Raw genomic sequence first — 14,734 nt, forward strand, 5'->3', positions numbered from 1 at the left:
ACCACCTCAGGCCTGCCTCTTCCAAACCTTTCAGAATCCTGGTCTCTGGAATTAATATATTCATACATACACTACATTCATACATATGTACATTAATATATTCTTTCAAATTCATACATATATCTAATACATGTATTAGGTAACATAAGAATGAGTTTTAATAGTTATTAATGAGTTTTTCCCTGTAAGTATATGGATGGGAATGTGATATAGAAGGAAATTTTGAGTTAGGCTGGCTGTGAATATTGGCTCTGCCATTCATCAATTCTGCAGCCCTGGTCATTTAACCTGACTTTTTTGGGAAGTGATTTAGTTTGCATTGGGGACCCTTTGAAGATTCAGTGAGATCAAGGTTATCAAATCTCCTGGCACAAAATAGGCACTTGATAAGATGATGTGTAATGATCCCTAGGTGGACATTTAGATTGCAGTGGCATTTGGAAGATAATGTCGCCACAAATATTACATGGAATTGTGAGCTAATTGTGGGGTGAGTTTCAGACTTTGTGCCTAGCTAATTTGTCAACCATTTGGAGACGGGGATCCTTTTGGTACCTGTAAATTTGCCTCGTCTTTACCATCTTCTTATGAGGTCAGGTCCTATCATACATCTGGGAAATTGCTTGCCATATTGAATTTATTTTTTAAGAGAGAGAAAAAAAGAAAACAAAATAGCAGTTGTGGTAGACAGAATAATGACCCCCCTTAAAAAAAAAATGTTTAGACCATAATCTCTCAAAACTGTGACCATCTTACCTTATATAACAAAATGGACTTTGCATATATGATTAAAGGTATGGACCTTGAGATAAGGAAATTGTCTGGGAATATCTGGATGGAATCAGTGTAATTACATGGGCCCTTAAGAGTGGAGAACTTTTCCTAGTTATGATCAGAGGGAGATACAGCACAGAAGAAGCTCAGAGAGTGGTGCTATTGTTGCCTTTGAAGATGGAAGAAGGGCACCAGGGTCAGCCTATAGGAGCTGCAAAAGGCAAAGAAGCAAAATCTCTGCCAACACCTTGATTTTAACTCAGTGAGACCCACGTCAAACTTCTGAGCCACAGAGCTCTAAGATGAGAAATTTATTTTGTCATTAAATTTCTCATAATTTCTTATGAAAGCAACAGAAAATTTTGACACCAAAGTTTAGAAAATACAGAATATATTAAAGGATGACAAGAAATACAAGATGACTTCAAAAGTCCTAGAACAACTTAAAAGTCCTATTCCTAATACAGAGATGCGAAGGTTATTTTTCCTTCAGAACTCCCTATAGGGTCTGTGTGAGTCAGAATTGACTCAAAGGCAACAGGTTTCGGGTTTATGCCCAGAAGTAGACAGGTGACATGGCCACTTCCCTGAGTGCTACCATTTGGCACTTTGCTTTAAAAGTGTCACAAAGAACCCTGACTCGGCAGCATGGAAGTGGCAGCTCAGACCAAGTATCTATGGCAGCAGCAGCTGTGGGAGCAGCAGGCAGAACCCTAGAAACTAAGTGACTTGACAGGGACATGTTTGCAAATGGTCACCGGGGCCCAGCCTTGTTATTATTAAGGATGAGGCAAGGCAGACAAACTCAGAGGGAGAGCAAAGCACCCCACCGTGAGTGCGGGAAGGGGCAGTAGCCAACGTGAAGATGTTTCCCATTGCTGCGCTCTGCAGCCTAAGGCCACAGGAAGAGACAGCACATGGGGAGCAGGGAACAGCCGTGCTGGAAACCTGGCAGCAAGCAGGGGAGCAGGGTGGCCACTTTCCTGGCCTCTGCTTTTGTGGAGTACAGGCCCACAGCTGTGACAGCCACAGAAGCAAAGAGAAATTTTTCATCCCCAAGCAACAGAGGCCGTTTGGAACACAGGATTAAAGAATGAATAGAAGCAAGGCAGGCTCCATAAAATCTGGTGGAAATTTTTTTTTTTTTTAAACTCCAGTCAGCGCAATCACGGAGGGATGATCGTTTGAAGTTTAACACCCGTGGCACACAGAATGTTTGCTGGTTTTGTTCTTAGCGCCTTTGGGAGCCGTGTGGGTGTGTGTTGCAGAAGGGCAGGTAAGGTGGAGACAGGTCTGAAGCAGTACAACTCGGCCTTCAGTGCTTCCTCCAGTGCCATGGACAGTGCAGTATAGTAGGTAGTTCCATCTCCAGGGAGAAGAAAAGCTGAACCAAATGGAAAACTTCTAGAGTACAGGTCTGGCTGTTGTCTCGTTGACTGCCTGTTGTGTTCTCAGTTCCTGTGCAGTAATCTTAGTGGTTTCTCCTGAATAGCAGCCTCTACCTACTCATTTTCCTGTTACCAATCTCAATTGTCTTGTCAGCAACAAAGATGGCAGTGCATGGTACTGTTTCAGTCAAGAGTAAAGAGTACACAGACAGATAACATCCAGAGACAATACCAAGAACCAAGCTAAACAAAATGAAGCCAAGCCCTGATTTAACCTCCCTCTGACCTTCTCTTCCATAGAGATTTTAATAGGTTATAAGAGATTTAAGTTTAATCATTTGTTTTCCCCTTTCTCTACCTGGTAAGCTTTCTAATAAGAAAGGAAAAGAATGACTGGAAAGTATTTGGAGAGAAGAAGAAAGAAGGAAGGAAGGGGGGAGGGAGCAAGAAAGAGAGGAAGAAAGAAGGAAGCTAAAAGCTAGATAGATAATCCACAAATAAGGTAATCATCTCCTGAGAAACTGGAAGCTAAAATGGTGCCTCTAAGGAAGAAGGTGGTGCAATTCAGAGAAGTGGGGAGAGAGAGAAGGCTACTTCTTGTGCAGGACGTGGGTGAGCACAAGACATGGCTGAGCACACTGGTGTCATCAGGGTTGATGTCACCCAGTGTGGTAACTCATGGTATCACACCCCCGCCATGGTCCTCCTCCCATACCAGCCCATACAAAATTCTTAGTAATGTTTTTTGTACTAATGTTACTTCTAAATCGTAATTCCTGTATATCATTCATCCTTTTCCTCTAATTACTACCTCATTCTCAACAAAGTTACTGATATAGGTTCACAAATACTAATTACCACAATATTGCAGCTAAAATACCAGGAAATTTGACAAAATCAGCCACTATAAAAATACCGGCAGCTATGAAACAACAGTGTGAGCATATAGCACATGCAGATAAAACCACGTGATTCGTAGCATCATTGTAATTGGGTAGTAATGACAGCTCTGACCGGAGCACATTAGAAGGTTCAGAAAGTAAATTAGCATAGGGTTTTAGTCTTGTAGGTATATTGATTCATGTAAGCCGGGCTTATGAACAATGTTTTTGTGTTATAACTAACTACAGGGATATTTTTATAAAAAGTAATAAATTTCTGCTGAAACACTCCACAAAAATTTAACAGTCATTTTGGTGTCATCCCCTCTGACAGTGTCACCCTGTGCTATCTGCACCCCCGAACCCCCCTAGTGACACTAGTGGGTGAGCATAAGACATGGGTGAGCACAGGATGTAGATGACCAGGGCCTGGGAACACTGGGCTGGTCAGCCATGCTGTGGACAGCCCAGCACCTAGCAGTTTCTTACAAAAATTCAGCGCTTTGCCTGGATCTGTAACTGAGCTGCAGCCTGGACCCTGTGGGAAGAGACTTGTTATATTCTTAACGATGTACTTCAAGTATCTAAGCATCTGCGTGTGTGCTGTGCTGTTGTCTGTGGGCTCCCAGTGAGCAATTGTGTAAGACTGGTACTTAAGGGAAATTTTCTGAGGCTTGGGAAGACTGAGAGAAGGAAGAGGAACAAGGGAAACAAAGGAGGCAGATGTAGTCTAACCCTCTGGCTAATACAGAGTGAACATTTCTGGGTTTAGAAAGCCCAGGGTAGAGTTGTATGGCTCCTTTCTCTGTCAGGCCTAAGTGAGGGCAGATCCTATCTAAGAGTCTGTGAGAGACCTGGGCACAGGGAAGAGGTGTTCACTGTGTATGCACAGGCCTTTAAAACAGTTTGGATTTATTACAACTCTTAAGTGGCTCAGGCTAATGGCTTGGCATGGATAATGTCTTAGTTTAATTGGTTATTGTGAAAGCTGCTTGTTTCTACTGTGGAATCCCTTGTCCCTGCCCTAGAGCAATCCCTCACAGGCTCCCTGAATCAATACAGTCCTCACTCAGGGTTGGCATAGGAACTTGGCTTTAGAGGCACCCACTGTATTAGAGAAGGAAGCCCAGCTCACAGGACTGCCTCAGTCTCCAGAGACACCAGGCTCTGATGCAGAGGACCTGCCCCCTGTGACGTTATGACTGGGTCTGTGTGTGTGTAGTGGTGCTTGTTGGCATGGAGGGATGGGCTGGAAACACATCTGTTGATAACAGACCTCAAAAAAAAGTCTTTTCCGGGTAATGTGGGAGGGGTGCAGGTGGAACTGTATGAGGAAGTCAGAAACTGACCCCCTTTTCAGACAAGCAGAGCACGTTCTTCAAATCAGTAGGTAGATTCACTCAGAGCCAAAAGACGAGTCAGTGAGGTCGATGACACTGCAAGTAAGGCGAAAAACCTTTTGGAAGGAAGGTGACATTTATATTTCTGAGACCCAAAAGCCTAGATGACCGTAATTCCAATTATGGCATTTCTTTCCAAGGTCATAATATTTGTCTTAATGCTTCCTAAATCTTTTGACCTTAAATATATTTTGTTCTTGTTCTCTCTTAAGTTGTGTGAAATATCCTCACTTTTGTCGTCCAAAAGCAGCCTGTCTAGAAGCTGTTTTAGAGCTCAGGACACTGTGTTGGGATGACCTGTTTACATGTCAGTCTCCCCTCATGGACCATGAGTGGTTTGAGGCAGGCACAAGGACTTACTTGTCTGTGTGCTCCAGAGCCTGACATGGTTCCTAGCACATCATATGTGTTTCATCAATGTTGAATGAATGCTCCCAGGAAGACTGAGGAGAGAAAAGCACTTAACCTGTAAAGTCATATCTTATTGATTTGTGTGTCTGTTGAATTTTATGTACTCATGGTTATCTGTATTATATGCATAATACCTAAAATGATTTCATGCAGAAGGAATTCAGAAAACCAAACCTTCGATTTTAAAATAAGATCTGCTGTAATGTATCACAAACGATAACACTTAAAATCCTAACAGTATGCAACAAAAGCCTAATTATCAAATGGGTTTGTTTCTTCTATCTTCTACACCAGGCTTATATATGGGCATCACTGTATGTGGCAGATTGTCTCCAACTCATGAGTGGTTTGAGATTATTTTAGTTTCCAAGGATTTGTTTTATTGATTGATTATAATATCTTTATTATTACAAACTCAGACTTTGAAGTCAAAATATGGTATTAGGTTTCTTAACATCAAGGTCATGGCCAATAGGTAGTTTAGGTTTTTTTCAATGATCTTGAAAACTGATAATGCTGTCCATATTTTCTGGCAGTCTATGTTGATTATAGGAATGGAGTGTGGATTATACATTGTTGGGTACAATTACCTCCCAGAATACAATGAATCTCCTTTTAGACATCCCAGGGAGATAATTTGGACATAATGAAGATCTATAGTAATCAGATAATTACTATCGATTGCTCTTTAGACATCTTGATGAGGTAATTAGGGCATACTGGAAAGAAGCTAGAACTGATTGATTGGCATGACTGTAATCTCAAAGATTTCTAATTATGTTTCTTTTCTTCTAATGGCTTATAAACAAACATCATTTTAGCTTTAGAATTTGTCAGGTGCCAGGTTCACTGGGAACATCAGCTTTCTCTATTATGCTAACTAGACACCAAACATGATCAACATAAGCTTATTATGCCTTCCTGCTGAAGCAGAAGAAACTGCAGTTAACCCTCACTTTTCTTATTTTTCTTCCTTTCCACATGGCTGGGTTCTTGTTGAGGAATGGGGTGTGCAGGGTAGTGGGAGGATGTTCCTTGAGGAACATATGGGACTCTGGGCTGGATGGGTCTGTTTGGCCTACTGGGGCCCCTTGGAGTCTGCTGAGCTGCAGGCAAAGTGAGCAATGGTGTGATGACACAGCCAATGTGTCCACTTGGTTGACTGACTGTGGTTGGTGGCTGGTTAGCTGCTGAGGCTGTTGTCACAAGTAATAGCTACTCATCAGCAAGCAATGTTAAATAGCAAGTCAATATTTTCAGGCAGCTGGGCCGTATACATCTCTATGTCAATGTGCCATTGCCTCATCTTTTCCATTAGACACTAATTAGGGGAGTCCCTGTCCAAGACCATATTCCACATTATCCTAATATTTCCTGCATTTTTAGTGGCCTGGCACAAAGATTATGGATGCTAAGAATCACTTACAGAAGCATCTTGAAATGAGCTGTTTACCTCTAATCAATGATCTTGGTAAGCTCCATACCTACTGGGCTACATGTATATAGATTAGAATTCATTCAGCAAATGCAAAGCGGATGCATTTCTTGGTATAAGGCAACCTGGTCCCCATACTAGCAATTCTCCACTATGACCCATCTGTGCTTGGTTACACCTGGTAGGTGCTCAGTATGTGTGTGGAATGACCTGAATATAAGCCTGTGTTATTGAAGTTCAAGCATTCTAGTAAAATCCTACTAGAGAATTAAATTATTTTGCTTTTTATATTTTTTATAAAATCCATTATTTTCATGAACCCCTTGTAATAAAAAGAAACATCATAATTTGCCCACATATTTGGGTCACTAATACTTTTAAAACACAAGAGGAACAAAGTGCATAGGGACGGTTCAGACAGCAAAGGAGACACGAGATATTTTGTTCTTTGATAACTTATGGGTTTGCTACGGTTTGGGTAATTGCAGCTGTAGTTGGAAACGCTTTATTAACTCCCATTAACTAGCTTAAAAAATGGAAGTGTACATAGAATTTATCTTTGTGTTACATCTTTATAGGGTAAGTAAAGTTACATAGCAAAGTTTTTGATCAACCACAACTCTTGAAAAACGAGGTACTCTTTTTGAAAGTTAATAACTATTTAGTTCAACATTTGGTACTTAAAAATATTTTATTAGAATAATTTCCACTAATTTGTATTAGAATAATCTCAACTAATAGGAGATATAATGAGCCTATAAGAAAAAAAATTCTATTTTTTTTAATAACTGGGAATCATGCAATTAATCACTATATTTTTTTTTTGTTGTTTTATTTGTGCTTGTAGAAACTACAAGAGATTGAATTAAATGTCTAAAACACATTCTGGAATTTTGTTTTTTCTTTGGTTTTACCAGATACGAGACATAGGTTTATTTTCTTGTTATTTGCCCCTTTCCCTAAAAGTAAATTGCTAACGACTTACTTTATTTATCTTTCTATTTTTTTTTCTTTTAGTTGGGGTTCTTCTAAATTTGTGTTGTGATTAGCTCCCTATATTCAATGAAATATTCCACTTGTAGCCAGGGAGAACAGACTGTACTGAATTTGCTCCACAGCAGTGTGATGAAGACTGTTGAAGCATAGTTGATTGTCAGTAGGGTCCAGGCAGACCCTAAAAATGGCAGAGACCTCAGCTGTAAGGTTTTGTGGCTACCGGAAGTGGAATTCATGGTGTTGTACCCGTTACATATGGTGTTCAGAAGACACAGGGAAGAAACATACTCGCTTGATGATTAAACTTGGTGCAAGCGATGCCATTCAATAATGTGCTTTGGGCTTGGGCATGTCATTGTAGGAAGTTTTACAGCTCGAGAGACAGATGGGAGGACAGCTCCTAGAAGAACCGAAGGCTCTTCATTTTAAAGGCAGCACCCACAACCTGCGCTTGTCAATTCACGACATCGCCCATTCCCTCTGGAAGAGCAAATTGCTGGCTAAATATCAGGTAATACTCCCACATTGAACTATAGGCTTGGAGACAGCTCCAAGAAAGGGGAATAAAATTGTATAGACATTAGAAATCTCTTCACTTGAAATTAATCCTAAATCAGCACTTTTTTCTCCAAAGTAGTTTGGGGTTATTTAGGATTTTTTGAAAAAACAGTTATTTTTGAAGGAATCCTTTTTTCCTTTAATTCTCCTCAAATAACTGTGCTATCTTGTTTTCTTTTTAGTAAATTAAACACTTCCATCATTTCAATAAGTTTTCAGAGTAAATTTTTACATTGGACTGACAAAAATGGCCTCAAATGTATTCATAGGAAAAGCAGAACATCGTTATTCCATATGATACCAACTAGGTTTTAACCTTGCTAAGAGTAACTTTGAGCCCTGGTGGCATACTGGTTAAGAGCTCAGCTGCTAACGAAAGATCGGCAGTTCAAATCTACCAGCCACGCCTTGGAAACCCTACAGGGCAGTTGAACTCTGTCCTAGAGGGTCTCTGTGAGTCAGAATGGACTCGACAGCAATGGCTTTTGTTTTGAACCCACTGTTTTTTGGTTTTAGGAGTAACTTTATGTTGGAAACTTGAAGTACAGTTTGGGAACTGAAATAGCGTGTAACAATAAAAACCAGTCAGAATCATGTTTAATAACATTCATAAAAATACTGGTCCCAAGACTCATGCTATGTACCTGTGGGAAATCATAGACTTCTCAAGGAGTTTTCGCCTCCTCCTCTACCAGTCAGCCTTAGCTCTCAGGAGACTGACTGTATTGATGGGATTTCTAGCGTAATACCTAGTCCTGGGAGATCCAAGCACATTTCAAAAAGCTACACACATGCAAAGCCAATGCCAAGCCAACCACTGCAGCTGAACTCATTGTGATTCCCTGATAGAAGTCAGTGAATGAACTAAAAGGAGTGAAGGAAAGACTTTTCAGCTCCATTTTTACTCTCATATGTCAAGGACTTACACGTAAAGTGTGGAAAACAGTCCTACAAGTTTGTTAATAGTCGTGAGCTTTGACGGGGTTGTATGTCTGACTCTCTTCTATATAACTCAGCTCTTGATCCAAGATGTCAAGCTTTTGACTTTCTTGTTAAATGACTTCCTTTGCTTTCTTCTTTCCTTTATTTTACGACTGCCATAAAATTCCACAAATCTACCCTTTTTATAAACAATGTCCTGTATATAATCATAATGAAAACTACTATTTTAATTATAATATGTGATATTAGTTACAGTTAACCTTGGCTGCGGTTCCTAGGTGGCACCAACAGTTTGCACTCAACTACTAACCTAAAAGTTGGCAGTTTGAACCCACTCAGTGGTGCTACAGAAGAAAAGTCCTGGTCACCTGCTTTCATTAAGATTACAGCCACAATAACCCTATGGAGTAGTTCTACTCTGTAATGCATGCGGTTGCTTGCCATGGTTTGGAATTGACTTAATAGCAACTAATAACAACTTTGGCTAAATTCTTACTATCTCTGCCAGATACTCTCTCATGCACTTTGGTTTTATCTCCTTTAACTCCAGCAGGTATATGAATAGGCACTTTGTTGCTTATTCTTTTGCACATGAGAAAACTGAGGCATGGAAAGGTTAAGTAACTTGTTCTGAATCACCAAGTAAGTGAAGTGAGGGTGTACTCATTTCTGATGAATTTGGCTCCAGACCCTCTACACTTAACTGCCACGTTCTTCTAATTTTTTACGTATCAACCTTTTTTTTATGAGAGAAAGAGTCTAGAATGGGCTCTGTTGGAGGTGGTTTAATACCAAACCAAACCTGTCACCACTGAGTCATTTTGACTCACGTTTGGCTCTTCATGTGTTAACGCAGAACTGCGCCACAGGGTTTCCTTGGCTGTAATCTTTATGGAAGCAATCACCAGCCTTTCTTCCATGGTGATGATGAGTGGGTTTGAACCACCAACCTTTAGGTTAACAGGTGAGCACAAATCATTTGTGCCACCCAGGGAACCAGACTTTTAAAGGTCTAGACTTTTAAAACTTTAAGTCCATTAAAGGCTTGATGCTTTTCTGGTCAAGGGCTTTCCTGTGGCAGCTAATTTAGCCTACGGTTTTCCAACTATAGTGAGTTTTGACTTTCTCCTATCCTGGGCAGAGGGAGGATATAAGCATAAAAGGAAACTGCATCAGGGCATTATCCTTTAGGTTCGCTTTGCTTTTCTCCAGAATATCACAGAGGGGATTCCTTTTAACGATCAATAATTGGTGTGTATAGGTTTTATTTTGGGAATTTTCTAAACTCTTTTTTTTTTTTTAATCATTTACAATGGGTCTTTTCGTAAGTGAGAGACACATGGCAGACTAGTTAAGTGCTTGGACTCTGCAGGCTGACTCCCTGGGTTCAAATCTCAACTCTGCCATTTACTAACTGTGCGACTGGGTGTGAGTTATTTAACCCCTCTGAGCCTCAGTTTTTTCATCTGGAAAGGGAAGCAGGATGTACTTTAGCACAGGGTTGTTATGAGGATTGAACGAATTAATATGGATACTGAGAGGTATATCTGGCAGTAGACTGTTCGTTATTTTTACCATTAGTCCCTCATCTGTGGTTAATACTTCTCTATTCTTTAGGAAATTCCCTTTTACCATATCTGGAGTGGGTCTCAAAGAAACCTGCACTGCACCTTCACTCTGGAAAGATTTAGCCTGAACACGGTGGAGCTGGTTTGCAAACTCTGTGTGCGGCAGGTAGAAGGAGAGGGACAGATCTTCCAGTTAAACTGTACTGTGTCAGAGGTAAGACGCTCCTGGCCATCTCAGGAACCATGGGAGAGAGGACCCTCAGGAGAAGGGAGAGTGTGGAAAAATAGGCATCTCAATTTATGCCATATGGGAAACCCTGAAAAGTTTTCTGTGTGTCCTATTTGTGAATAGAACAATGTTTTTTTGTTTGTTTTTCTATTATTGCACAGGGTTTGTTTGGTTTTACAAAAGTTGAATAACTATAACTACAACAAAACATTAATCTACCGTGGCTGATGTGATCAGTGCCCCTTTAATGAATGTGCGGAACTAGATACCTAAAGCAATCTAATGGGGAATCCATTTTGAAAAACAAATCTTATTTTTACGACATGAGTTTAAGGACGATATTCTAACTTTTTGAAGCAGATCTGAAATTCAAGTATAAGGTTTAATTTAAGGAAAGTACACACGGAATGCCTTCTCTCAGAGCATCCCTGGATGCGCCCACATACCCTACTCTCCATCTGTCTCTCCTCCCTTTCTGCCTCTTTCCTCTGGGAGTTCGCCTGGCTTTCCCTAATCATTCACTGCCAAGTGGGGGCCAGGAAGAGAGATAAGCCTCAACGCCCTCCCCCCACGTCACCTCCTCTCCCTTTCTTTTCTCTGTGCTGAAAGGAGAAATTTCTTGGTCTCCTTTCTCATAAGTCATTCTCCAACTGTAAGAAGATATGTCCCTTTCTCCCAGGTGGAAGGAATATTCCAGAAATAGAAGTAAAATCTATGTATTTTTCCCCTGGTGGCCTTTGATGATCTTCACACCCTTCAGTTGGGCATTTCTCTATGTTCGTACTATAGAAATAACGATAGTCACTGCTGGCCACAATGTCTCTGGGAGGAAACAGGAGGCACTCATGCCCTTATCCGTTATCTTGGAGTGAAAGGCTGTAGTTTGAAAAGTGGTAACCAGGCACACTGGAGAAACAAAGGAAAAAGAATACGCTGAATGGCCACCAGGCAGAATCTTCTGGGGCCTCATGACGCTAATCTTCCTGCTGCTTGCTGAGCCACAAAGTACAGGGTTGTCGTATTTTAAAAACTATAGTGGGACAGTCTACCATTTAAAATACTACTTCTCCCTCACAGTCTCATGCACAGCGACAAATGAAACATCAGTGTGTTCAGCTTCTCCTGCTCCCTGTGTCATATTTAAAGACTGTCTTCCTAAGCAAACCGAGGGGGGAGAAGAGCAAGTCAGCCTCGACAACGCCATCCTTCTTTCCCACAGCCCGCCGCGGTGCGGTCATCATCTCCTCCTGTAGTTTCATGAGACTTTTGACTCATAAACAACTTTAGTCACAGACCCCGGTGACATTCATAAGGAATGATCTCGGTGTCAGGGTGCCATGGCAACCGCCGGCCTTCAGATGCGCAGGCCCTATCTCCAAGGCACACAGCACCACCCCTGCTGGCTTAGGAGGGTGTTTTCACTTTCCAGGCCCAGCAGGTCTGCAAAGTTCAATAACCACCCAGCTCCAATGACAACAAAGGCTGTGGAATTTTGGAGGGGGGTGAGGAGGTCTGGCCCTTTGATGCTTGCTTTCTGTTCAGCATGAACATTTGCTGTGTGATGAAAAGGTGCATCAGATGCAGCCACAAATGAAAGAGAGCCCTTCACTGCTCGCCCCTACTAGGCCCAGCACCTCCTCACAGAGAAAGGACAGTTTTGCATAGTGTGATCACCATTTAAGGACTTTCTTTCTTGTGCCAACATATAGGAAAGATTATTTCTTTTGCAGCTTGGTGACAGTTAGCTCAGAGAGGCCAGACCTCCAGTCATGGTGGAGGCATTTGCCCGTGCGCAACAGAGGAGCAGAGGGAGGGGAAAAATGAGCAGAGTCTAGATGACTTTGGGGATTAAGGGGCACTCTGCTGCCTTTACTTCTGGGTCACTGGCTGATCCCCACCATTGTCGTTAGCTTCTGAATGCGGGTGCAGGATGCAGGGAGGAGGGAGTATGGACCTGGGTGCTGATGTCAGAGGGCTTGGCGCTGCCTTCATGACTCGAGAGAGTCCTACAACCCTGATCCTCGTCAAAAGCTTCGAGAAGGGGTACAATATGACCACCAAACCATAAACTAATAGAGAAAAGGCTCCATTTGTGGCCTCTTTCTTCTGAACAGGGCTCCTTCCGAGGGTCACATAACAAGTTGGCAGATAGGCTGGACTAACAATTCTGATGTCCTAGCTCCTGAGAATGAGCTGACTTGCCAGGAATGTGCCATCCCCCACCCCAGCCGCTCCCCGCTCAGCGGCACTCACTGAGTAGTCATTTATAAAGTGACGGCAGCCGTTGACCTCTCCAGCCAAGGTGAGGACTGGCTGCCTACCACAGAAGCCAGCCTAGGCTTGGCCCCACAGCAAACATGACATTTTTTACCAATTGCAATTGAGTCGATTCTGAGTCATGGTGGCCCCATGTGTATCAGAATAGAACTGTGCTCCATAGGATTTTCAGGGCTGATTTATCAAAAGTAGATAGCCAGGCCTTTCTTCTGAAGTACTTTGGGTGGACTTAGATCACCAACCTTTTGGTTAGCAGCCGAGCACATTATAGCTCATGGTAATTTTAAAAGCTAGCCAATTGTTCCTCTCTGGTGTTTTTGCCAGGGTTTTCTTAACTAGAAAAAGCCTTTAATTTCAAAGAGATTAAGTTTTAAGAATGAAAATGCCTGGAAAAGTATGGAAATGAATGAATGTCGACATATAAAAGATGCTAAATTTTTTTCTGTTCCCCGCTCCCCTGGGGAGTGGGCCGGGGAAATAACCAGGAAGCTACTACCCATCACCACCAGGGGAAAAAGGCTCTCGAGTAGAGAGAGAATTGTTCCACTTTCCCAGGCCTCCTGTTTCATTTTGGAAACCCCAGGGGCAAAGTGGTTAAGTGCTACAGCTGCTAACCAGAAGGTCAGCAGTTCAAATCCACCAGGCACATCTTGGAAACTCAATGGGGCAGTTCTGCTCTGTCCTATAGGGTTGCTAGGAGGTGGAGTTGACTCTATGGCAACAGGTTTGGTTTCATTTTATTTAGTTGTAGCAAATTTTTTTTTTTTTTTATAGACAAAGACCCATCATAGGAAATTCCCAAGTGGACAGTTCAATGGGAATATAGGGAATTATTTAACCTCTCATGCCTCAGTTTCTTCATGTGTAAAATTGGTGTAATAATAGTATCCCCTCATGGGTCTGTTGTGAGAATTAAATGAGTGAATATTAGTAAGGGTTCTGAACAGAACTTGGCCAGTAGCACAGGCTCAATATGTTTGCAATTATTACTGTTGCCATTGATGTTGTTAGGGTACCTATATTCTTGAATAAACTTCACTACAGTGTGTGGGATCTGTCATCCAACTTCAGTTTTCCTTACTATAAAAAGAAATAAGAAAACTCAGTCGTTTCCCACAAAAATCAAACAAACACATGAATAATAAATGAATGTAAATAAAGAAAAATCAGTCAGCTCCCAGAGAACAAAAGATGGCTTAGACCCATGAGCTGGTTGATCACACCATTGCTTTAGATCATGACCCTGAACGCTGCAAAAAGTGCCTGTTTGGGGTGCAGTGTTAATCATCTATTTTACTAATATACTTCCAGGTAATAACAATTATTTTAATTTCTTTCATCTGCTGGGTCTTATAACCTCTATTAACAATAAGACACGTGACACTTTTGGGTACACAAAGAGTATTACTTAAAGGGACAAAGTAAAATCATTCTGCTACAACTGTTCCATCTGTTTACCTTTTTACATTTCCTTTTTCTAAAGCCTATTACAAATGACCATTGGAAAAATCTAGTTTTTCTAAGTGACTTTAGGAAGAGTCAGAAGATGAGAGTGAAAAGTTGTTTCTGCTGTGGAGTCCTGAAAATATGTACCATCATCCATAACAGCTGTTTGGTTAATGTTGAAAAATCATGTGTTTAACTAAGGGAATCATAACATCAAAGACAGATGGTACCAATATCATAAACAATTACTGTAATAAGCATTGTGTGAGAGTAAGTGCTACATTCCCCTGGAAGTTAAGAAGAATTAATAGCAACTGAAATTACTAAAGTGAAATGTAAGTGTATGTATATATATATATATTTTTTCATTTACCACCAAGGCTCTTGTCAACCATTTGATGAGAGACAAGAAGTAATGCCCTCTTCAGC

The 14,734-nt window shown here is 41.3% G+C and overlaps 1 protein-coding gene across 2 annotated transcripts in view; it reads left to right on the plus strand.

Moving 5' to 3' along the window:
* UNC5C (unc-5 netrin receptor C) overlaps positions 1–14,734 on the plus strand; it is a 428,895-nt gene that overhangs the window by 401,390 nt on the left and 12,771 nt on the right. For both annotated transcript variants that reach the window (XM_010590449.3, XM_023548521.2), the window contains exons 14-15: positions 7,647–7,796; positions 10,403–10,567. In XM_010590449.3, coding sequence (XP_010588751.1) covers positions 7,647–7,796; positions 10,403–10,567 — 315 coding nt within the window. The remainder of the gene's footprint in view (positions 1–7,646; positions 7,797–10,402; positions 10,568–14,734) is intronic.

This window comes from Loxodonta africana, chromosome 5 (assembly GCF_030014295.1).
Source record: "Loxodonta africana isolate mLoxAfr1 chromosome 5, mLoxAfr1.hap2, whole genome shotgun sequence".
Lineage (NCBI taxonomy): Eukaryota > Metazoa > Chordata > Mammalia > Proboscidea > Elephantidae > Loxodonta > Loxodonta africana.